Raw genomic sequence first — 26327 nt, 5'->3', positions numbered from 1 at the left:
AGAATCATAGGGCTTCTATACTCAATGATTAGGCTATATAAAGCATGATTAACGACCATCATTTGAAGTGTCATACATAGGCCTAATGGGATTTTTTCATTATTGATCGTACACATACAGATGTCAAAATAATCATTCAAATACAATAATTGTCTAGCAACACTGCTTTGAAAGCATATCCCATTCCCACCCTCCCTTCAGAGTCTCCAAAGCCACGCCTCCTCCAAAACACGTGAACGAGCACAGCTTAATATAATGTCTTTAAGTAAAAAAATAATAATTTATGTAAACAACTATAACTACAGTCTGGCTGTGTCCAAAATTGCCCCCTGGCTATACCACCCTTCATTCACTAATCCCTTCATTACTCCACTAATAAAGTCCACTTGAAGGAGTGAATGACAACGAATTCGGACACTGCCCGATGCACCCGTCTATGGATGCACCTGGTGGTGTCTAATAATTATTTAAATCTTATCAAACTATAGCAGCTCCAATAGTAATAAAAAGATTAATCCTGGACTCTGTCGTGGAAACTTGTTTAAAACTATTTAAAAATCAATCAAAAAGAAATGTATACCTGCATGATATTACGCTGTAGTCACATTGGACCAGCAGTTTGGAAAATGGACGGATGGTTGATTGAGCTGCGGCCGCCATCTTCTGGTCAGATGAGGGAATTCACAGTGCCTTGTGGGTATAAAATAAAATTCTTGGCATATGTATTATATGGTGCATGGCTTAAAATGCCAGTTAAAATATTTTTTAAATCCCTTTAATTACCAATTAGCAATACCCAACAATATCACTTGAGAAGCAAAATGGAAAATACCACTTTAAAAAAAAAAGCCTCCTATTAGCTACTTATTTACTTGCTAGAGGTATAAATTCACATAAAACCATGTTGTTTTTTCTGTTAGCTCAAGTTGACAATTATGGAAAGTCAAAATTAACACATCTAAAATAACACAACTGTAGTATATACCTTTAAAATGTGAAACGCTCTCAGCTTTTGGGTCATTTGACTTGATGCCTTTGTCATGTTCATATTCATAAAAACCCGACAAGTACTGTAACATTAACGCATCTCCAGTTTCATTACAAAAGCTGTAAGACTGGCTATACAATTTCAACACTGTCCCTGTCTGTAAAAGAATGATCCATGATCCACAAAAAAAGAGAGCAAACTAACGTAAATCTATCATCCACATGATGCAGGCTTTCCTCTATGTGTGAATGTGAACATGCGTGTAAATCATTTTGAATTGCAAATCAAGTGGTTTAAAAGTCAGGACATACAAGTTAAACATACATACTTTTGCACTGGGAATGAGGCCTACAGAAAACTTTGGGATTCAGCTAAATTAATACCATAATATTCAGCAGTATGAAGCAAGGCATCTATTGCTGACCCATTAACAGCCTTGTTGCATTGAGATTATGCTTTTGAAGCCGCAATTGAGGAGAAAACACTTTTAGCTATGTGGTCTGACCCTTGTGTCAATGCTTGCTGTTATATTAAAGCAGCATCAGTTCCGATCCAAAGGAAATGACATCAACACAGAGTCTGGCACACAATGCTATACCATTAAATGTTAACACGGCAAATTCAAGGTTATTGATTCCATTACATAATAATGTCATAAAACTGTTAATGCTGGACAAACAGGATCAAAGTACACCACTTTTTACGATGCAGGGCTTATCAAGACATTTTATAAGAAAAAAACACAACACTTGACTATGTATTTGTTGAAAGTAGAAATAATCATTTAATAGATGTTCTTGATTTCAAATATATGAAATGTAAAGAATATTTATTCCAATCCTTCCTCACATTAAAAAAAAAAAGAAAAAAAAAAAGAGTTGTCAGTCACAATTAGACCGCTCTGCAGTCAGACTAGCTCTACAGGAACATTTACTCAAGAGCGAGTTTGGGAAGCTTCCCCACACCCCGATACAAGCTTGTCAAACCTCACATCTAAGCCAAGCACCTCTTTCTCAATCCCTTAATCTGTAAACATGACACAAATTATGATTATCTTCAATAAAACCTCTCCCCTTTTAGCGACACCTAATAGTGCAAAACGTGAGTGCCTTCATGCACAATAAATAAAAAAAAGTTTCTGAGGTCTCAGGTAACTGAGGCTTACCTTCAGATCACACATCTTTTCAAAACATAAGAATGAGTGGGAAAGAAAGGGTGTGAAGAATGTTAAACAATAGGCACTATTTGCTCATGACACGCTTACTGTAAGCAAATAAACCAGTTCAGCTCGTCTCCAGTCATAGTCCATCAGTTTACCAGTTAAGAGCTGGCGTATATAACATCTGAAATCTTCACAAAAGAATGATGATGTACATTTTAGGATGTTCAAGTGTTATACTGGTATTGGAGCTGCTTCCCTCAAAGCCTTAGGTGATCCCAGAAAGAGATTTAGCTGGCTTGAAAGAGTTCTGATGTAACTTCATCCCTGATGGACTTCATGATGATTCATCTCAAAGTCTTGCAATGCAAACAAATATTTTCTTCCTTGGTATTTTTGTCTCGTTTTCCATCACAAATATCAAGACATTCTTAAATCAAGATGCATTTCCTTGAGAAGGAAAATTACTTATGATATTACTATAAGTCTTGTTTTCTGAAAACTGCGAAAAATGCGGTAAGAAAATTAAGTTTATATTTATGACCTCATTTACATATTTTTGTCTTGTTTTAAGCAAAAATGTGCTTAAATTTGATCAGTTTTACAGAAACAAGTCTTAATATCTTAAGTCATTTTCTTTTCTCAAGTAAACGTATCTCGATTTAAGAGTATTTTGATATTTGATATATGAAAAACCAGACAAAAAATACTGAGTACGATTTTTACAGTTAGAGTTTAATGAACAATTTTAGTGTAATTTTACTCTCAGTTCTTTTAAATTGCTCTCTGTAGATGTTAACAAGTCACTCTTTACTTTACTTTCCATTGTCCACTTATTTTCCCTCTGTCATCTTCCATTGCCGTCTCCAGCCAATCTTTCTCCTGGTCCGACTCGGACTCACTGATCTCGGTGTCGGCGGCCAGCAGCCGCGAGTAGTTTATCCGCCGCTGCCGAGGAATCTTCCACTTGAGTAAAGCAAGAGTGCTACTCCACAAAGCCAAAACCACCCCCGCGCCTTGGAAAAGCAACATGACCCCAAACTTTTGCACAACGAACCCGGCCGCCAGACTGCCAAATGCAGCTCCCAGCTCCAGAGAAAGTGCCTCAAACAGCCTTAAAATGGTCTTTTCGGTGCCAGGAGTGGCGATGTCTTCGCTTTGCGATGTTACGGACCACCAGAGGGCGCCGGTGCTGAATCCCGCCATCAGTTGAGCGGGTATTACGGCCCACGGGCTCCGCAAGAAGGAATAATAAAGGCATTGCAGGGCTAAAATGACGACGGCGAGTACTAGTGCCCAACCGTGGTACTTAAGAAACCGGGAGAGATGACCAGAAAGTGGCGCAAAGGCAGCCTGGCTTAGGTGCACCAGGGCTAAAGAGATTCCCATGTGGATTTCCGTAGCACCGCAGTCCTGCATCTGCCAGAGGAGGAAATCCGACACAGCTGAGCTCACCATGCCCATCAAAACCACAGTGATGGCACAAAGTATCGCCTGTGAGTTCCCATGCACCAATTGCAGTGCCTTAAAGCCGCCACTAGTGAGGCGCTCACGCTTTCGGAGGTAGATTGGTAGTAGGGCGGCAGTAGGTATGGTTAGGATCATGAGTGCGGTGTAGGAATAAAACTCCACTGAAGTCCCTGTAAGACAAAACAGGCTGGTTACTAGAACACCAACTGCACAGTTGCCAAAAGCGGCCCCAAGTTGCTTCCAGACCTTCACGCCACTATAGCGGTCGGTGGCATCTACGAAATCCAAGTATTCATACAGTCCATCATCTGCCGTCCATTCCAACGGGGCGGCCATGCACTCCCACAAAACCATCACTATGAGAACCAGAAAGAACATCTGGTGTTGGGCATCCATAGCTTTCAGGCTCCCCAGGAACTCAGTATGAAGACCTTCTTCCTGTTTCAAAGATCTCAATCCTCTTGCTGACCAGTTCGAACTTACAAATGTGTCAACTTCGACAGGTTGTTCGGTACTTAAAGAAGTTTGGTTCACTGAATAAACAGTAGCGTTTGATTGCGTTGAGTAATGTTGTAATGTTGTAGTAATAGTAATGTTGAGACCGTCATCATCTAGAGTGGCTAGAAGCGCGGTAGGATAAGCATCGGGTTGACTAGTAGCGTTACACCGTCCGCTTTCAGCTTGGATTCCTGCGGAGGGGAAGAGCAGAAGAGTCAAAACCACCAGTGCCGAGCTGAGCAATGAGCCCACTATGACCGCCCGCCGTTTGTCGTACTGCCTGGCGAGGACACTGGAGAACGGCCGCCACACCAGGGCGAGCAGGTGCTTGGACGCCATGATGATTCCGATCATGGCGGCGTTGAGACCCAGGTGCCGGAAGTAGAGCGTCAGGAAGGGAAGGAGGCAACTGGAGCCACAGGAATGGAGGAAGTGAAAGATGCCAGCCATACGCAAGGCTCCCTTCACGTTCCACTGCTTGCTCTTCTGCATTGCTCCCTTCTTCATGTTTGCCGACTTGAGTTAGCGTTCTGTGTGTTTTAAAGAAAAACAAAACAACAACACTGAAATTTAAAAAATATTGGCAACTTTATAGGCTAACTGAATGATTGACACATTCACTGAATTCTCATACCGTAATACTTCCTAAAAATAACACAGTATGTTATTATGGTAATAGATTGGTAGCCTACTTCTTGTGGAATGTTTAGAATTTTTGCTACATATATGATGTAACTGCATATTTTTAATTTGATATTATTTATTATGTTCCAAAAACGTGGTGCTAGTTTTAAAAGTTTAATAGTAATATTATAATGGTACCTTTTCTTAGTTGAAATTATTATACTTTACATTATACATTTTATATTTTTAATGGGTCACATGGACTGTCACAAAAGACAACAATAGGCTTCTATAGAATTGAATGGTACTTCGAGGCGCTTCATAGAATTCCATGATATGAAATCGTCACGTAACATAATGGGTTAATAAATTCCATATGGAACAAGACTGATTTCTTTAGTCCAGTAAATGGCCTTTTAGTCATATGTACACATCCTGTCATCATGATTTCTTTAAACAGGACAGGACATTTATAGAAAACGAAACATATCATCTCAAATGAGAGCAAAAAAATAATTTAAAATAATTTTTAAAAGTAGGCTATAAAATACGGAAGAGAACGTGCAGTCAGTATCGACATTTCATAAAATGAAACCTATACATAAGAATTATAACAGAGTTTAAGCCGATGTTTTCTAATAAGTCTGTAAAACTTCGCGTGTGTTGGTTTAAAGAAAAAAACTTCACTTTTCAATATCTAGAAGTACACGACACACTCCAGGAACAGGTTAATCGTGCACCTGTTGTAAGTAACACGTCATGGTGTTGCTGTGCGTTTAGCTATTATTTACCTGAGATCTGTCGTATCCGTAAAAGCATGGTTTGCTTGACAAAATATCGTCGATTAAAGTTTTCTTTGACTTCTCATGTCCATAACCGTAACCAGTTGAGGTGTAAAAAGTTTTCCTTCTCTTTGACAAACAACCAATGGCCGACCTCCGATATGCAACAAACTGAGCAAATTCTATTTTTTGAGATTGCAGCGCCATCTGTTGGTGAGGAGATGCACGCACAGTTAGAACGGCACGGTGACATGAGCGCTTTTTAATCTCATTTAAAGATAACATTGCAGTTGAATATATATATATATATATATATATATATATATATATATATATATATATGTATTTCGAGCATGACGTTCTTCATAAATGCCGAATGTCAAGTCTTTGTATTAGGTTTTCTGTAACGAACTGGCTCTGTTGATGAAGTCACTTCAGGCTGTGAAAAATGTAAACGGCACATCTATTGTAAAATATTATAAATTTGTATAGTGCCTATTTTATATAACCTAATGTTTTCTTTAGTTCTTAAAAAAAAATGTATTGGGTGTCCGATCAAATCATGAGTCAAGAAGAAAATGTTAAACAAAACTCTATTAGCTCAGGTTCGTCTTAATAAAAATCGAGAACATTGTTGTGAAATTCAACATCCCACATATGATACTGCACAATTTTGGCAAACGTAACAGGTTTCCAAACTTGCATACTGCACAAAGTGTTTAGGCCTATAGGCTACTGCAGAAAAACCCAATAATAACCGGCTGCAGAACCGCAGAACCATGACGTCATGACAGTGTGAGGATGACAGCGCCAGCCTGACAGTCTGAGGCCGGAAGTGGGCGCGCCAAGGCATTACGCTACTTCCGCGTTTAGGAAACGTTATTATAAAGCCTTTGTTTTAAACTATTTAATTGAAAATATATATTTAAGATTGATTAACAATATGATACGTTAAATAAACCTTAAAACATAAAATAAATACTACAATGAAAACAAAACTTAAGAGTTTGAACATTTTATTCAATTGAAAATTACAATTCACAATAATATGATGGACTGAAAACCATGCTGAAAACACAAAAAATATTAATTTCAATAAAACGAGTTTTTTCCTCTGAAATATACAAATAAATCACACACTACCTGTTTTCTAATTAAATAAAAATACAAACTCAAACTAAATAAATAAATTATATAAAACAAAATCAAACCAAATAAAATAAATCTTATAAAAAGGTATACAGGCACACATTTAACAAACAATAATTTTCAAGAGAAAAATAAATAAATTAAAACTCCATACAATACACATGGAGTTTATGCTGAGGTGCCATTCGGTTGATTCGCAGCAGACTTTTTGTTGTTCTCCCCATGTTTTGAATTGGACATGAAGAGGACTACTCTGACCAACTGCAACTTTACGCACTGTGTAAATTCCATTTGATTTGTCCACACATTGGCTTGCAAGGTGAAATCTGGCATTAATGTCCTGAATTGGATTTTTTGTGTGTTTACGGTCAATATGTTTTTTTTATATTTTTTTTATTCATGATGTTATTGCAGATTGGGCATTTCTGTTTAATAACAGGCCGTGCGCGAACCGTGCCTGGCATATTAAATGCTGTGTTGGAGGCTGATGGTGTCCCAGTAGTAGGTGGCATGTTACAAACATTGCTGGAGGCTGATGGTGTCCCAGTAGTAGGTGGTATGGTCACAACCTCTGGGACAGTAAATGTATCACTAGTATTAGTGGACAGTGGCTTCTCTTTACATAATTCTAAATGATTAAGAAAAACATCTCTCCTCAGAATTGTGGCTGTACAATAGAGACAGTGGAAATGCAGAGATTGTCTGCAGCCCAAACCACATCTGTGAAATGTGAAATCTGAAATATAACAGGAAAAAAAGGAAACAATTAGTTCCTGTGCTTCAAAGTGTAACTCAAACCTACCCCTGATGGTTTAAATGTTTAATGGGATGCATTTATATACATGAAATATTACTATAACAAAATACAAATACACAAATATATAATTCTTTGTTTTTTTTTAGCTCAAGTTTCAGTGTGCAAACTTTAGACGTTAATGAAGACAATATTAATATTCTCTGTCTCGCTAATAAATAATATTTGATGCCTAAATCATGCAGAATACCATCTACATCTAACTAATTCCAAAGGGAATACTATTAAATATGTGTACCTTAAAATGTAATGCAAATCGCTTTGGATAAAAGTGCATAAATGTAAAATAATATCTATTGCCACTGTATATTAAAAAATAACTCAATATGTTCATACCTCCATGAACAACAGCCTTTTTTACGTGGACTTTCATATGATTGGTCAATTTGTCCAGTCTTGTTGGTTTGAAGATACTGGCATCACAAAATGGGCAGTGATAATTTGTGCAACATGTTGTGCATTGGTTCAGATGTGGTACCGCTGACCCTCTCTGAATCGTTATGTGCTTCTATAGGTGAAATAAAATACAATTAATGCAATTTTCATGGTCATAAAATGTAACAAATATTGTAAAAATGCCACGCCAGTTTAACAAATTAAATCACAAACCATCAATATATAATCCAACAAAGTGATACTGTGTTATTGTTAAAGATTATCTTATAATACAAAATAGGCCTACTTCGTTTCAAAATACTTCGTTTAAAAAACAGTTCAGTACAGAGCCGTTTAGTATAGTTAAGCGTAACGTTATAACGTTAAGTTTGTTGCATCCATCAAAGAACCTACCTCTTTCTCCTCTTTTTCTTTTTTTACAGTGTGCTCCGCCATATTTCAACAATTTACTGTGTAACCATAGACTGGTCTCTAAACCCATAGTAACACATGTCTAAACATAAACTCCGTACACTTCCGGCATCAGACTTCTACCCCGCCCACTTCCGGCCTCAGACTGTCAGGCTGGCGCTGTCATCCTCACACTGTCATGACGTCATGGTTCTGCGGTTCTGCAGTCAGACCTATCTCGAAAAACTGGGGTAGTAGCATGCTATTCTGATCCAAAATTCCCACAACAAAATAATCCAAACGTTTTTTTTCTATCACATCAATTATTGGCAAGTGTCACATGAAAGTCTAAGTGCTTCCAAAGTGTTAAATTACATGTCCAAAGTAATATACAAACACATTATTGTCATGCATGAAAGTATAAAAGTAGTGTAAACATGACATCAAAATGTGCAGACTGCAGGGCGTTTTACAAAAATCATGCATTTTAGATCAAGATGAATCCTCTCCGACACTAACTCAGTACACATTCACACAGTCTATATAAACAGCATGTGTTCACAGTTCAGCAGGAAGTCATGGCCTTGAGGTTACATGTATTTTTGACAACACAGTAGAGGCAAAAAGAGGAAATTAACACGTACAAACACTAAAAGCCCCAGAGAGGTATAAGGTTTCAGTTAGTCTCTGACTCAAGCGGTCATATCACGAATTGGAGTCATTATGTCATTGCTCGTTGCCACAGAAGGTGTTGATTGGTAGCGTGAGGGTTTTATTCAGATATTTGCTCAGTGATTCGCCTCCCTCTCCAAGACTGTACTTGGACTTGGCAGTCGGCTGATGGCAGTATCCCGGGTCCAAGCATGGAGAAACTTCAATGCTGTAAGCAAAATATCACACATAATGGCTCTGGAATATGGTTTAAGGTAAAACACGTTAATAGTTTATGTATAGAAAGACATAATCTGACTGTTCACCTCTGGACATTCTTGAATGTTTTATGTGGGTCTTTATCCAAACACACGCTGAATGGTCTTTCCTCCAGAACCCTGATATTGGCACTGACAGCTCTGAGTGAAGCCTAGAGAGAACATATAGTTTTTATACTTTATTATTTCATTCAAGATTACTAAACACGACATCTAGAATGTAACAGAGAAATCAATATTTTATAAGCGCTGTATAAATGTTCTCTCACCATGCTAGGCCTTGTGGGATTCATATCTTTGAAACTTATGCTGACACTATGTAGACCTGTAAAACCAAAGCGCCAGATTACAAACGAGGAAACTAACATCATTATTTCTCGTACTCATCTAAAATATGTAGCAGTACCTTATTTTTGATGAAAGTACATTTGATAAGTCTTTAATAAATATTGTCAGCCATGAACCAATGTTGTTATTGCTAACTTAAACATATATATATTCAAAGAAATTAAATTGTAATTTAGAAATGAAGTAAAAAAAACTAAACAAAACAAAAAACAAAAAAACACACAACAGAATGAAACAGAAAATAAAACATATTATATACTACATACTAATGATACTAAAATAAAATAAAATAAAATCTAAGAGTTTTCCCATAAATGAAAAGAATATTGTAGTATTTTAAATATGTGACGTACTTTTGGCTCTGCAGGACGGTGTGACCCTCATCAACATGCCAGTGGTTGACAAAGACATTCCCTTCTCAACTTCTCGGTCACTTATTGAGGCCTAAGGGAAATGTTAACAACAAACCTGTCATTACATAGATATCTATTCAAAAGTTTGGGGTCAGTAAGATGATTTAATGTTTTTGAAAGAAGTCTCTTAAGTTCACCAGGCCTACATTTACTGAATCAAAAATGCTGTAAAATTGGTAATTTCATAAAATATACAATTTCAAATAACTTGTCTATTGTAATATATTGTAAAATGTCATTTATTCCTGTGACGGTAAAGCTGTATTTTTAGCATCATTACTCCAGTCTTCAGTGTCACATGATCCTTCAGAAATCATTCTGATATGCTGATTTGATGCTCAAGAAATAGTTCTTATTATTATCAATGTTTAAAACTGTTGTGCTACTTCATATTTGGGAGGAAACTGTTCTAAAAAATGTTAAAAAGAAAAACGTTGAAAACAGATTTTATTTGAAATATAATAAAAAAGTATTTGCTCTCACATTTGATCAATTTAATGCATTCTTACTAAACGTTGCTTTAAAACTTTCTTAAAACAGATTTTATTTTAAATATAATAAAAAAAGTATTTGTTCTCACATTTGATCAATTTAATGCATCCTTACTAAACGTTGCTTTAAAAAAATTAAATAAAAATATTTACCCCAAACTTTTGATTGGTAGTGTTTAAAATACTAAAACATTGGATTAAATCTTTACATTCTTTTATATGATTTGCAAAATAATGTTAGCTAGTTAGCTTCCCTTATATTCAGAGTCAATAGTTTGAGAGGAAACTCACCTTTCTATAATTTATTGACACAACGGCACCATTAAATTCTTGTAGGTTGTATTTTTTGTAACGCACTGAACCTTCAAGGCAAAATGTTATGACAAACATTTAGTACAAGCAGATAAAACATATATATATATATATATTGTCCGGTAAAACCCCCCCTGTGGTGAAAATAAAGTTTTTAATGGTTTCATATCTCTATGTGGTGTTTTTAATATGCTTAAAGACAAACCATATGCAAATTCATGTCAACACCATTGCAGAGTATTTCCTCCTTAAAACTGCAGTGAACCGAAGACGGTATAAAAAATGCGGGTTGAAATCGCTGGCGTTTCTGACGTCACAAACTACCTTGTAACCAATCACATCAACGTGTGATCGTCCACGAGTGGATCTCTGAGCTGGTGTGAGTGAATGGAGGCGGGGATCATTTGCATATTTATAGAACTGCGTATAAACTATAAATGAGGCAAGGGTGTAGAGTTACATTCGAGCTGTTTTAAGGCATAAGGAAAAAATGGTTAAATATGTAATTTTGCTGATCAAAGATGAGTTTTAAGGGATACAATTATTGACCACAGGGGGACTTTAAAACATTACAATGGCATGAGCACCTTTAATTGTGTCTTTAAAAGTAGCTCTGTAGCGTTTGACCTCGGGGAAGTCCATCGCGAGCTGAGCCACAAACACTTCCTCCACCGTGTGGGTGCTGAGGCCCGAGAAGCAGATCTAGATGTGACAGCATACAGATATTCAGCTTTTGTCATTGACAACAACCCGCAATTTATACAATATTGACAAACTTTTGGTAAAAACAAGGGCAATGTCCTTTTCACACAAGTATTAATTCATTGGTTTGCATGATTGAACGTAACCTTGACAGAGTAGATGGGAAGGTGCACCGGATGCTGGCCGACACGCGTGTAGTACGAGATGATATCTAGCAGGAAGGTGTTGGGGTCTGAAGATTCGCTCTGACTGATACTCTGCTACAATGAAACCAATTAAGAGGAAGCTTAAAAAACAACAACGCCCGTATTCAAACTGCTCTTGAATATGTCATATTTATACATGCATCAAAACAATGTCAGGCAAGCAAGTGAAAAAGGGTGTTTTTAATACTCAATACATTCATATAGTAATCAACTCTCAGGGCCAGAACATTTACACATGTATTTTTTTATTCCAAATGTTGTCAATGTAATGCAAGTCACAGGTAATGAAAGTCAACATATTGAAACTCAAAAGGCGAGAGTTGAAAATAGCAAAAAAAATGTTTTTACTCCATTCTTCAAACACCAAGACAGTACAGCCTACTTTCTCTATTGCTGCACAGAAGCTTTGGAGCTGTCAATCTTTTTCTTGCACTTAAAAACACTGTTATGCTCTCACTTTAAGTTATATAATTATGCAAATGTACCGTTATGAAAGTAACTGTACAGAAAAGACAGAGGATGATTTATGACTGTGGGTTGGAATCGAGAACCGGTTTGATTACAGAAAAAATGACTCTTATGAGCCGATTCTTTTCAGTGAATCAAAAATACAGCACAACTAGTGAAGTTTAAAGGATTAGTTCACTTCAAAATGAAAATTCTGTCATCATTTACTCACCATCAAGTTGTTTCAAACAAACTTCCATAGTAGGCTATATATTTTTCGTACTAAGTCAATGGGGTCCATCAACTGTCTGATTACCGATATTCTTTAAATTCTTTTGTGTTCAGCAGAAGAAAGAAATTCATACAGGTTTGAAACAACTTGAGGGGGAGTAAATGATGACAGAATTTTCATTTTGAAATGAACCATTCCTTTAACTTGCGAATTAATGACTCTTATGAGATGGTTGCTTAGTGAATCAAATTTATACGGTGCTCCCAGTGTAGTCCAACTCCTGAACGAATGACTTTTATGAGCCGATTCTTTTAAGTTAGTCACGTGTACAACTAACAGCGAGACATTCAGTGTTGTTTCTGACCTGTTGTTCATATAACAAAAAGATATGCATTATGCACTTATGCCAGTATAAATGAAAGAAAATAAAATAATATTTTTTTGTCTCAGTACTAGAATATTTAGTTAAAGCTGCAGTCCCTAGTTTTTCCTCTTTGTCGCCATCTCTGTTTGAAATCTGCAATTGCAGTTATTCGCAGAATTGTCAACTTAAAGTGGGTTGTGCCTCGGCACGGCACAGCGCGGATGAATCCAATGTTTTAAGGAGAATGTGCCGCTGTCAGTCACCGCGCCGGTGTGGATACTGTCATTCACAATCACAGAATCTACTTTTTGGAAGTATGACCACCCTAATAATTTTCACCGGAAAATGTCATCTGAACAAGTAATAACATCCACTTTTGTTCTGACCAACTAAGGGTAAAATTAAATCTAACCATCACTTATCATATCACGTCAAACCGTGCAAATTATACTTTGTTCTCAAATTGTTAATGTTAACAACATCAGCATTGCGTGACTACATTTAATGCCCTTCCGATATTTATCCTTGTTTTCGCATGGGCCCGGTTGCAGTCTCTTTTTTTCTGTAGCCACTCCGAAGTCTTTTGCACCACTGGAATTAAAAACATTATTACCGTTTTTGAATCGAGCTAAGGCAAGCAAATAGTTTTGAACACTGGCTGGTTATGAACTTGCTCAAAAATTTATTTTGGATCATTTTTAACCCAAAAAAGTTACGGACTGCAGCTTTAAGTTCAATTATTAGATACACTTTTGTTGTATCTAAAAACCTGTCTAGAATTTTTACATTAAATATGTAAACATACCTTTTGCACTGATTGTTTTAAATGTATTTATTATTGAAATGATATAATCATTTACCAGTGGAATGTATTTTTCCATATATTTATCCCATAAAAGCGATTAAAAGACTGTTAATGGAACCACTAAAAAACTGGAATAGATAAGAGGAATTGGAACCGGAATGTAATAATTACCATTTGGGCCAGTTTTAGAATCATGGCCCCCAAACCGGTGATGTTACAGTCATACCACAGATCCACGCTTCCCAAGTACCTTGCCAGTGTCAGCATGTCTTCAGGAAGATGCCCCTGGTAAAGACATGCATTACAATGAAACACTGTTGAGATGTCATTGCTAGTGTATTTTTAAAGGAACACGAAGCATCTAAAAGCACAAAATCTATTACCTGAATGGAAGGCGGCGACTGGTCAGTGACTGGAATGTAATACATCTCCAGATTCACTCTCTTTGTCAGCAGCAGATGTCGTGCCTCCCTTTTCCTGAGCACAAACACAGCAAGACGAAATCATTAAACTCGACTTTTTCAAATGCAAATGAAACGTGTATCCATGCAGACATCTTACCGTATAGTGTGGAGAGTCTTGGCTAGCCGCCCTAGCGTTCGGTCGTCACCCATAACAACAATACGAGCCGTGAGGTTCCTTTCCTCTTTATTGAGGACGTATCCTCCGTTTCCCTTAATGGCCTCCATCATGAGCGTCATTCTGTTCCCAGCTTTAGGCCACCGCACACACGGCCTCCTGTAGAAGGACTGGGAGCTGCTCTGTTCCTCTGGGCCGCCCTGAGGCTCTATCATTATAGAGGAGAACTCACTGATGGGCATGTCTCCCTCGATGCCACTGTCTGTGGACACGGTGGACACGACAGAGTCACGTTTCAGGACATCCTCGTCCATGTAAGCAGAGTTTCCGTCTGCAGGAACCATCAGTGCAAAGTTAACCAGCTCATTCCCTGTTTAAAAGAAAAGATAAAACAATCAAACTACGTCCAATGTCAGATTTGTACAGGCATTAGTTGAAATAACAGCAGTTGAGCTCACATATCTCATCCTCTTTGGTCCAGACATGGAAGCTGACCTCAGGACAGGGCAGCTGAGTTTCCACTTTCGAGGCTGGACGTGTTGGATCTGAACAGACCAAAAGTGTGAATATTAAAAGACTAACCCCCCCCAGTTTCACAGACCAGACTAAAATGCATCTTTGAACTTTTAATTGGAAGCAACTTATCTTAAAATATGTCAATGCCATTGTTTTGTCTAAAAGGGTAACTGTCGGCAAAATTGAACCTAGGCTATTTTTGTTAATCTATCCGAGTCAAACATTCGTGTAAAAGCATAATTAGAATGGAAACGCCACTTTTAAGATTGACCGCATTTTCATTTTAGCTCAAAATGCCTTTTGAATGGGAGTGCTAGGGGCATTTCTATGATAGCATCAAAATCGCTATTTTTTGAAACACAAAGGCGGCTCGAAACAACATGAAACTGTGCTCGAAGTATCACCAGGGGCTCTACACACGAACTCGAGCATTGACACCATTGTTTGTGTACACACAGTTTAGTAAAAAGAAAGGTTTTGTACGACTCACTTTATCACTTAGTGTTTCCACAAAAAGAGCCTAAGTTCAAATTTGGCCTTTTAAGATGCACACCAGTCATGTTTTTTTTTCTAAGGTACGTTTATAAAAGCTACTTATATGTCCTAACTGAATTGAAGGCCTAATCCAGGGTTAATTTAAGCCCTGTCTGTGAAACCGGGCCTATATGTTTGAGTCTGTCTATTTGTGTCTATAAATAGTGTCTTATTGGATTGTGGCGAGGACATTTCTACCTTTTGCAGCAGTCAGGATGTCTTGGTAGATCTTTTGTAATCTTGCTTTGTACTGGTTATCATCAGAAGCTCCATCTTCTGTTCTCTGCTCTAAGATGGTGACAACATTCTGGAAGTGGAGCTCCAGGTCTTCACCTAAATGCTGAAAGAAACAAAAGACTTAGGGCCAGATTGACTAAACAGGGCAAATTAGTGTGAGAGCGCAATCCCATAAAAGCGTTGATGGAAGTGGAAAGTTCTGTGCGTGATTGCTGAGAACAGATCATATCTATAATCACCAACGCAGTCTACACAGTAAAAAATATTTGTTATCACAACTTTTTATCTTTTGTCAAAGCAACTTCGATAACTAATGTGGTGAAGATAACATACTATTTTGAGATTCTGTTTATTAAACCATTCTTCTTCATTGTATTAACAAAATTTTTTAATTACAACGAACTAAAATTTTAAGGCAACAAGGTAACTTGCTTTTTTAAGTTAAACCAACATTTTTTTTTACAGTGTACCAAGAGCAGCGCAAATTAGCGTCTGGTTTAAGACGTGCTTTTTTTGGGAGGCATTTAAAGCTGCAAATACCAGTAAATTGACGAGCACAAACCTTAGTAAATCAACTTGCGTGATTCATTTAAAGGGGACATATCATGAAAACCTGACTTTTTCCGCGTTTAAGTTCTATAATTGTGTTCCCGGTGCATCCAACCCAGAAAACGTGAAAAAAATACAATCCAGTCACTTTGCTTTGGTAAGGCTTTCTCTGCAACATGTACAAAATAAGCCGATCAGATATCAGACGTGGAATATCTTCCCCCTTCTGACGTAGAAGGGGGATCTTATCTTATTAGATATTATTATATCACTACTGCTTATTTCGGAGATTTTGGATGAGAGATTATTCGCGTGTTTTGTTATTGCCAGAGTATCCGAAGTTTAAGATTTGAAAAAGATCGAAAGATTGAAATTGAAGATTAAGATTGAAAAAGATCAGCCCTCTTCTGAACGGAGGCGGGGAGCAGCAGCTCATTTGCATTTAAACGGCACGTTTTTGCTCGGACCCAAAAAGGGGGAAATTTGACAAGCTTTAATAAATTATCTTTTGGGTATTTTGAGCATAAACTTCATTCTGGGGATATTTATATTACATCTTGTGGAAAGGGGCATAATATGTCACCTATATATACTCTCCTCCCATAAATTTAGCGTCTGAAAGTGAAACTCAAAAAAACTACAAATGCATATGCCATAATTTCATCCGCAAAAATAACCCTGACCATGCCTTTTCAGCGTTTATTTTTCACTGCATGTCTTTAGTAAATCCTGACTATTGTTTTTAACACCAAATCAGGGTTTGCGCAGGCGTCAGCTGTTAGTAAATCTGGGCCATAGTGTTCTTTAGAGCAGGAGATTTCAATCTTTTAGATGCCAAGGGCCCTCAAATATGAGCATCCTCGTGTGAGGGACCCCCATCCTGAAAGGCATCTTTTATAAAAACTTATACACTGAAAAATGTCTACTATAAATCTAAAATTAGTTTCTATTAAGCTACGTTATTGTATATTTTGCATCCTCACTATACTGTTAAATGTCAAACTTTGATCAAATTAGTATTTATTTTTATTATTCAAACATTTTATTTGTTTATTTTAATCTAATTGAATTATAATTGTATAGATTAATAACCCCTGTGTCATAACATGTTCCGTGGAGATCAAGGGGAGGTGGTAGATAGGCTCAGGACTCAGATATCATCCAAAGAGGATTTTATTAAATGCCAGTGGTGAAGTAGGGGTGAACATATTCACAATGATGTGTCAAAGGAAAAATAAATCAAAATAAATATACACTTGACTATCAACAAGCAAAGAAAAATAAATTGCTACAGGCAGCAAAACTCTTCAGGAATACATTCAGCAATATGACCCCATCTTTACCTTCCAAGGTTCAGTTTAGACTGTCTTATATAGCCTAGGACAGGCTCATTACACTCAAGACCGTACCAACTGCAGGGGCATCAATACAAAAACCTTTGTAGCAAAATAACTTCCAAAAATAACTTCCAACAATAATTTAAATAAACTCATTCAGCAACTTAAACTAAATGTAAACACCATAAGGCATTTCTCCATGCCTACATTATCAAGGGTTAAGTTACCTTCCCTATTAATAGCAATGGTTTAACCCAACACAAGAAAAAGGGAAGCTGTGGTCCCGCCCCCTCCTCTGAGGAGTCACAGGAACAGGAAATGGTGAGTAGACCGCATGTAGGATAACTATTTGCAATATGGAAATACAGATTTGAAATAATAAATAACAAAAACGTATAGCCTAACTACAAACTTGTCTCTGTGTGGTTAATGAGAAAAAACAAAGGAAAACTAGAGTAGACATAACATGTTGTGATGAACGCTGATATGTGCACCTATCCGCAATCAACTCCAACAGCATATCTTAAACTTATTATAAATGAATGTTATAGAATAATGAACCTAAGGGACTGCACCATAGTCAACAAAAAACACAAAACCATAAATAACAAATGTAAAGAAAAAGAAACATAAGCCCATAAACAGTTTGTAATGACTTTGGCAGTGATGACGTCATCTTAGCACCCGTCATCACACCCTGCTTTAGAGTATAGTTTTTTTTCTTTAAATACTTTATGTACATCTTAGAGGATTAAAAGGTTTAAACCTGACTATACAGTATATACATGTTTTTTTTTTTTTTTTTTTTACACCCGTTTACACCTATTGTTGTTATTATCCCTTTTTCAAAAGTTTGGAACCAGTGAGTTAAAAAATAAAATAATAATAATAATTTTTTAAAAGGAACTTTTCATTTGCAAGCATTTAATTGACCAAAAGTGACAGTAAAGACTTTTACATTGTTACAAAAAAATCTATTAAAAATAAATAATTTTGAACTTTAAATTCCCTAAATATTCCATATATATCCTAAAAAATGTATCATTGTTTCTACAATTTTTTTCAACATTGATAATTATTAGAAATGTCTCTTGAGCATCAAATCAGCACATTAGAATGATTTCTGAAGGATCATGTGACACTAAAGGAATGATGCTGATTTTTTTTTTTACTGTATTATTGATCAAATAAATGCAGCCTTGCTGAGCATAAGAGACTTCTTTCAAAAAATCTTACAGACTCTAAAGTTTTAAAACAGTACAGTATATATATATAAATGTAATCATTTGAAATCCCATGGGATGTGTTGTGAATATAGATGTTTTTAATGCAAGAGGTTTTGATGCACAAACCTCTATAGCATGTCTGAGCTGGTCAACATGGACCTGCTTTCCCAATCCAGCTATCACTGTGTGCAGCAAAACCCTGCGTTTGCAGACCAACGGGTCTCCGCCACCAGCGTCCGCGGACTCCACGTCCGCCTTGAGCGCATTCAGCAGAGACAGAGGAAACACAGCGGGATCTATGAACACAAACACCCTGATCAAAGAAACACAGAGAGTTGCACACAGTCAATACAAAGACCATAAAGTGCATTCATAAAAACATGAAATCAGTAAAACTTCCCTCTTGTAAAAAAGGCACGGTAGCACGTTAATTTCATACGCCTGAAATAAAAAGAGGAATGCACACTACAAGTGAGGTGAACATTTCTGTTATTTAAAAAAAAAAGTGTGACAAAGTCATAAATGAGTCACTACGATTTGACTTGGGCAGATCACATGGGTTGGATTTAAATATGTAGCTATTCATCAGTTAAATTCAAAGTCTTCACTGTCCCTTTTGACCACTTAAATGCATCCTTTCTAAATAAAGGTTTTAGTTCATTTCAAAATCGTACCGACCCCAAACTTTTTGAACGGCGGTGTGTAAAAAAAGTACAGGAGAATTAATAGACTGGCATCATACTTCTCATGAAGTGGATAAAGATCATTACGTAGGCTGTGTTCAGCAATGACTCTCCTCTGAAACCGTATTCCTGGAACAGATTGAAAACAGCACCTTGAAAACTGCTGCAGGATTGGGATTTCCACAGAATCAAATACACATTTTCTTTGGTACATCTTTTAAATGCCGTAAATATGATTTAGATTAACTACATCCAAACTTGCCATCTCCTCGCATGAGTTACAGGTGCACCACTGGTGGTTAGTAAGACATACCCATGCAAACCAAACGTGGTTAAATGAGTGTGTGCTAGTAACAATGTTACCAGAAATGAAACTGAAAAATACTCCACAGTTTAACAATTAGTTCGATACATAGACCGCATCCCAGTTTAATTCTGATCAAAAGCACAACACATACAGATTAACACCAGAAATGCTTTTATTGCTTTAGGGCCCTATTTTAACGTTCTGAAACGCAAGTATCAAACGCGAAACGCAAGTAACTTTGTGGGCGGATCCCGGGCGTTGTTGCTATTATACCGGCGGGATAAATGACTATTGGTCAAACAGGTTTAATCCGTCATTGCTATAATTAGCCTGAATAATTTGGGTAAATGAGTAAGCTAGATGTATGCCTATTTTTTTCACATCTTCATGGACACCACAATGGTTTCCCTCGTGTTGTAATATTTTTCTTTGTAATTGTGTATGGTTTGCAAAAATGGGAACTGCTGCGTCTATGAGAGAAGCAAAGTGTATGTGCGTTGTGAACATGCTACATTATGGCCAAGCATGCGCCCTTAAAATAACATCTGAATAACGCGGAATTGTTTTCTGAAACTGCAGAATAGCACCAGGGAACGTTTGCATTACCTGGTGCAATTTGCTCCATTTTCATCTGTCTTGCATAGTTGAGTGCAATTGCACAGTAAGGTACAGGTAATGTAACTAAACTTTTCAGGCAGATGTAGATCCTTCGATAGAGGTCTTCTGGAATAAATACAGACTGAAATAAAGCAGAGAACCTGATGAGCAACATGTATCACACATGGCTAAAAAAAACAAACCAATCACGCTGATTTCCAGTTAAGCAACAAGGAACTGTTCCTACAATAACAAATCTGCCAGGAACCTGTTTGCAGACGTGTTCCACATCCCTGACTAGAAACAATAACTAAACAAAAGCATTCACAGAAATCTGACCTGTAGGACTGCGTAGGCAAGCGTGTGAAGTAAAGGAATGATGCGAATCTTGGAATCGATTCTCTCCGCCTGGAATAAATCATATAAAAAGGAGAGAAATCACTCTCAGAAATCATCATTGACAGTGAAAATGGCACGACTGCAACTCTTTGATGGTAAAATCGTTGTGTGTTCCGCACAGACCTTTGACATATTGAACTTTAAAGAAACAAACCTTTTCGAGCTCTTTTATCAGAACCCTCACCAGTGGGACACTGATAGATGGGCTTCTGTCCACCCTGTTATGCAGAGTCCATCTCAACATGCCTAAACAAAACAACATGACATATCAACTTAAAGCGTATACTTGGTTGGCCTTTTCAGATGTGATTAGCATAAACTATAACATCGAGCTGCAAGAAAAGTCGTCAAAAATGCGTAGGTTTGGAACAATTGAGGATTTTTGGGTGACCTGTTCCATTAACCCTCTGAATAATGATGATGACGACCTTTGACCCTTTCCCATAATTCTATGTGTCTGTCCTGTTTATATTATATTGTGAATTGTAAATAACAACATTCTATGCAATATTTGAAAATTTAGAACATTTTGGGAAAATTCGTTTTTTTGGTTATAAAAATACTATGTTAAAAGAAGGTTCCACAAATGTTATCATCATCATCATCAACAAAGCTTTATTAAGGACACACATGGTCCAACCACAAACAGTAACAAAACACAAATAGTAACAGACAAATACAAAAAAATACTAAACACAATATCACATGTTTACATATAGGCTAAAACGCCAATGGTTCCACATGATATGATATTATGATTTGGTTCCCAAAGAAATAACCATAAGGAAACCCAAACCCAGAATACACTATTTTGATGGAATAAAAACATTATTCATTATTGTTTTGAAGTAAAATGCATCAGAGGGTTTAATCTTCACATCTTGGACGAGGAAATAGCACATTATGGATCATTCAGGGTGAAACGCATGACATCTCAAGGCACACTTTGGAGATTTAACATGCATAGATTTTTAGTTTTGCGTCTGTACCTTTATTGCAGGATGATCCAGCTTGAGGTTCACAGTCCAGTTCTCTGAGGATGGAATGGACATTGTGGTAAAGACTAGACTCCACGACTGAGGAGACGCCACCGACTGCAAAACAGTTCACACAACCTCATGAAACATCGACAATACAGATGTTTGAAAACTTCAGTCTTCAATTAGCAGATTTAGACTTATACGAAATGAAACGTGTAAAGATACACAGTACACTACCCTTCAAAAGTGTGTGGTCGGTAAGATTTTTTCATGTTTTTTGAAAGAAGTCTCTTAAGCTCACCAAGGCTGCATTTTTTCCAATTAAAAATATAGTATAAACAGTAATATTGAGAGATATTATTCCAATTTTAAAAAAGTGGGTTTCTATTTGACTTCATTTTAAAATGTAATTTATTTCTGTGATTCAAAGCTGATCATTTCTTCAGTCTTCAGTGTCACATGATCCTCCAGAAATCAGTCTAATATGATGATTTGATGCTCAAGAAACATTTCTGTTGTATTATCAATGTTGAAAACAGTTGTGCTGCTTCATATTTGGAATCCGATATACATTTTGTAAGGATTCTTTTGATGAATAAAAAAGTTCTAAAGAATAGCATTTATTTGAAACAAAAGCAAACTTGACTTGAAAGTACTACAGTAATATATGGCAGTACTATACTCCCATTGCATACACACACTACTAAATAAATATTGTGCTATGGTAAAATAATTGAAATTGAAACAGTAAATTTAGACTATAAAATACAACTGAAATACAATCAAGCCTTCAGATGTTCCCGTGCAATAATAAAACTAACATAATGTATAAAATGAAAGTGAGTCTATAGCAATAAAGCAAGAGTGTGTTTTAAGAGTGTTTTAGTACATGTTTCATCCATGGTGGGGTTCACAGCTCAGATAATATCCACATGTCATTGAGGGTTCTTCATGTCTGCAAGCACAAAATAAAGAAAACACGCTTTTGTGTGAGCGCATACACACATAAATATATTGCATTTATGCCCATTTCCTGCATTGAGGTTACAGATTGTAAATTTAGAGAGCACAACACGGAAGCAGAAAAGACCCCGCAGTTCTCGGCACAGGAAGCAGATTTCAAAGGGGTGAAAACCTCACGGGTTTTCATGTTGCGAGAGAAATGTTGTTAGTTCTCATAAATCATGTGTTAGACATAATTACATATTTGCATTTTAAAAAATGAATGAGCTTAACATGCACTAAACCAGCGGTTCTCAACTGGTTTCTTCTTATAGGGTCGCCGACAGCAGGGAAAAGACTACGTGAAATACACATAATATAAAACGCAATTAATCGTATATTCTTAGGATGGCAAAATAAATAGGCCACTTTTAAAAAGAAGAAGAAAAGACTTCCAGGATATTTAGTCATTCACGTCAAAGGATGTAGGCCTACGGCACTTTGCCACAAATGAATTCATCATTTGATAATATGAATGATGCTGATACAATACTTAAAGGGATAGTTCACTTTAAAATTCAAATTCTGTCATCATTTACTCACCCTCAAGTTGTTTCAAACCTGTATTAATTTATTTCTTCTGCTGAACACAAAGAAAGATATTTTGAAGAATGTCAGTAACCAAACAGTAGTCTGTACCCATTGACTTCCATAGTATTTTTTTTCCCTACTATGGAAGTCAATGGGTACAGACTACTGTTTGGTTACTGACATTCTTCAAAATATCTTTCTTTGTGTTCAGCAGAAGAAATAAATTAATACAGGTTTGAAACAACTTGAGGGTGAGTAAATGATGACAGAATTTGAATTTTAAAGTGAACTATCCCTTTAACCTAGTGTTTGTTCCATGTGTTAGGCTAGCACATCGTAAAATCAAAATATTAATACATTTGTGATTTTAACGTTACTTTTCTATACTAAACTATTTGGACCTTGTGTTGGCCATTTCATCCCAGCTAAAAAAATATGTTCCTGGAATAAGTTTTGGATTTTTTTTTTTTTGGAATGTCCTCTGAACGTTCAAAAGTCCAGTTTTTTTAAATAAATGTACTAAAAACCTTTATTTTTTTCCTGCACATGTTAAGGGAACATTCTTATATTTTGTTACTTTTGAAACTAAAAAAACTAAAAAAAACTAAAAAAACAACGCTCAATGAATGTTGCATATAGATAACGTTTTAGTGCTAATGTTTTGTAGAACACCATAACTTTGAACGAAACATTATTAATGTTGCTGGAAGAATGTTTGTTCATAACTTTGCCATAACGTTAGCTACAACTGCATTTTTTAAATAATAAGACTAAAACATATGCTGCTGCTTTCATCCTATACCTAAAAACAATACATTTTAATAAATCATTCTTTGCTTATTATTGTATTATCCACGCAAAAAATTATGGGCAAAACAGAAATACACAGTAAATTTACATTACACAAGCCTACCTTCCATGCATAAAACTGCTGTTCCTAGAAGGAACAGTGAAAATGTGATAATCCCAGTCCTCGAGCAGAAGGTATTTGAATAATCTTGACAACAATCGTGCTCATAAGGAAGTCTCTTTTCCTCAGTCTGATCATCTGTGTGAACGCCTGCCTGTGATAAAAGGAAGAAACGATCTCTTGACTGCCGAGATGCTCAAATGCTGTCTTTCTCTCTCGAACACAGACAGACTGAAGACTAGAGTCAGTTGGTTTCCTGCCATACCAATGTGTGGCTAAATGAAGCTAAGCGGATATATTTTTAGCACTGTCATTTTTTTTCACCTTTCGTCCAGACAGGCCCACAACATCACTCAAAACCTCATGCTCTTCACACATAGCCTTCGGTGTTTTTATCTCCTTTATTGTGCAAATATAACCGGACATCACACTTTTTTTTCCCCAGAGACAAAAACCTGAGCTCCACCCCTGTTTGATCTTGCGAAGAAAAGGGAACTGTCAGTAGATATACTGATCCAGATTGTGATCTATAGCATTCATAACCAATATAGATGATTTACAGGCCCAACTTATGCAGATGTTTCTGGAAAAACAAAAAAACTAATAAATAACTTTCAGCACATTCAGACATTCATCAAAAAAGGATGTGGTCATTCTGGTTTTACATTACCGACCAATTAAATCTTTACAGAAACAGAATGAGGACAACCGTGGTTTAAAGAATTACCCACATGGGGTTTTCAAACATCTGAACCTACTGTAACAGGTTTCAGCCAGAAAGTCATGTAATATTTAAACATGATCATCTTTCCTTACTTATTAACGACAATAAAAAATATCTCTCCTACGCCTTGACCAAGCTAAATGCCCCTACATGATGTCTGTGTTTAACGTTCGTAAACTTGGTTCAGTTTTGATTAGGAGCTGTTTATATTTAACATTTTGGGTTACACTTTGTTTTAAGGTGTCTTTGTTACACTGTAATTATACATTTAAGTGCTGAGTAATATTGAGTAACATGTATTTACTATAGGGTTAGGATCAGCGTTTGGATTAGGGTTAGTTGCATGTAATTATGCATAATTTATAGTTATTCCTATAGTAACTACAAGTAATGTAACAATGATACAAAAATAAAGTGTTACATTGTGCTTAATCATTAATTTCTATATATTAATTAGACTTTTTAAAAATCATGTCTAATGTATTTGTTATAGCCTACTTCTTTCCTAATTTTCTCTGAACGAGTGATTCAAAAATGATTGTGAGCAACACTTTTACATAACTATGAAATTGTATAAGCGTAAGTTAATAGGCGTAAAGTTAATAGCATTGATTTTGAATCACTATAGCTACAAATGTCAACAATAATCAGCAAGATTTTTAGATCTATTACGTTGACATCATGTAAGCATCTTGACTGAGGCAAACATCATTATCAACAACAACAACAACAACATCAACAACAACAAATACATTTGCATCGCTGTTATTTGAACTCTTCTCATACGTCGGATCTTAAAAGTATCCTACTACACAACACACAAGAATGAAAGTTATAATAACCGTGACAACATAACCGAAGTAGGAAACAGATTTTTGAGCCATGAGATTCACAAAAAGCTACTTATGAAAATTCACAGAACATTTTCAATCGACCTACCTCATCTCGTGCTTGTCTTATGCAGATCCGCTTCAGTTCATTCACACTTTACAGATGACAGACGAGCGCAGCGTTTGTGTAGCCCCGCCCACATCGACACGTCACTTCCCATTGGAGCACCCTCATTACAATCAAAAATAAATAAAAATGTTTTATATATATAGCATATTAAAAAACATAATAAAAATATAAAATACAAACCAATCCAATATGCATATCTGCTTTCTGAGATTACAGACTCCGCAAACCCCTCTATACACGAGTCAGACATAAAAGGGAAAGTAAAAGGGACTTTTGTACACAGTTATATTTGCACACACACAGCTCTCTTTGTGTGCGAGGAAACAGTCTAGGCTACCCTACTTCCTATTAATATACCACAACCCCGCTTTGCACTCAGAGAACACCTCACATGTGGCTTTTAATTCTCAAAACGAGATGATAAGATGCTTGATGAATGACCATCTATCGTGCTTTTTACATGCACAAATGTTGCAGTTACAATGACAACCATAATACCAGACCCTGCTCTTAAAAATCCATTCATAGCACATGGGAACTAACACTGCACTAAGTAACAAATAACTTCCACCTGAGGTAGGCAGAGTTATGACATTATCACCAAAGGTAAAATAAGAAGTTAATTTGCGACATTAACCTTTGCTGATGTAAAAGAGGACATGAGAAACCTGACACTGCCTTGCATGCACATGCATTTCCTCATTTCAGTGGTTTTAAACGGACATATGTTCTGTATT

At 36.4% G+C, this 26327-nt stretch overlaps 2 protein-coding genes across 5 annotated transcripts; both read right to left on the bottom strand.

Annotated features, from left to right (window-relative positions):
- Nucleotides 1-1569: 1569 nt before the first annotated feature.
- On the bottom strand, nt 1570-5760 carry mfsd6l (major facilitator superfamily domain containing 6-like). Its single transcript, XM_079623406.1, has 2 exons — nt 5531-5760; nt 1570-4645 (listed from the first exon to the last, which is right to left on the bottom strand). Exon 2 carries the CDS (start codon nt 4620-4622, stop codon nt 2958-2960), a length of 1665 nt encoding a protein of 554 aa, XP_079479532.1. The 5' UTR covers nt 4623-4645; nt 5531-5760; the 3' UTR covers nt 1570-2957.
- A 762-nt stretch (nt 5761-6522) lies between these two features.
- Nucleotides 6523-25691, bottom strand: pik3r6b (phosphoinositide-3-kinase, regulatory subunit 6b). 4 transcript variants are annotated; one of them, XM_079623380.1, is made up of 23 exons: nt 25570-25691; nt 23910-24060; nt 22353-22418; nt 21473-21577; nt 20638-20729; nt 20424-20492; nt 20094-20226; nt 19240-19309; nt 18624-18810; nt 15347-15488; nt 14557-14643; nt 14081-14468; nt 13903-13996; nt 13691-13804; nt 11612-11725; nt 11351-11465; nt 10743-10813; nt 9901-9991; nt 9469-9524; nt 9248-9351; nt 8274-9150; nt 7821-7992; nt 6523-7406 (listed from the first exon to the last, which is right to left on the bottom strand). In XM_079623380.1, the coding sequence occupies exons 3-21, from the start codon at nt 22363-22365 to the stop codon at nt 8997-8999; spliced, it is 2199 nt and encodes a 732-aa protein (XP_079479506.1). In that variant the 5' UTR covers nt 22366-22418; nt 23910-24060; nt 25570-25691; the 3' UTR covers nt 6523-7406; nt 7821-7992; nt 8274-8996. The 4 variants fall into 4 exon arrangements, with proteins under 4 accessions (XP_079479506.1, XP_079479508.1, XP_079479507.1 ...); XM_079623382.1 differs by having other exon boundaries at nt 11612-11722; XM_079623381.1 differs by lacking the exon at nt 25570-25691 and having other exon boundaries at nt 23910-24139.
- Between the last annotated feature and the right edge of the window lie 636 nt (nt 25692-26327).

Source organism: Phoxinus phoxinus (genome assembly GCF_949152265.1).
Source record: "Phoxinus phoxinus genome assembly, chromosome: 1".
In the NCBI taxonomy this organism is placed as follows: domain Eukaryota; kingdom Metazoa; phylum Chordata; class Actinopteri; order Cypriniformes; family Leuciscidae; genus Phoxinus; species Phoxinus phoxinus.
Note: the sequence above shows the minus strand (reverse complement) of the source record. Positions and strands in the feature narration are given on the sequence as shown.

What these genes read in the sequence shown, in the direction of transcription:
- mfsd6l (XM_079623406.1), bottom strand. Translation starts at nt 4,622, where the DNA reads ATGAAGAAGGGAGCAATGCAGAAGAGCAAGCAGTGGAACGTGAAGGGA.
- pik3r6b (XM_079623380.1), bottom strand. An exon ending in TTCTAAAACTGGCCCAAATG is followed by an intron (nt 11,726 to 13,690) that starts GTAATTATTACA and finishes GTTTCATTGTAG; the next exon opens with CAGAGTATCAGTCAGAGCGA. An exon ending in TTTTAAAGACACAATTAAAG is followed by an intron (nt 10,814 to 11,350) that starts GTGCTCATGCCA and finishes TTTGCCTTGAAG; the next exon opens with GTTCAGTGCGTTACAAAAAA.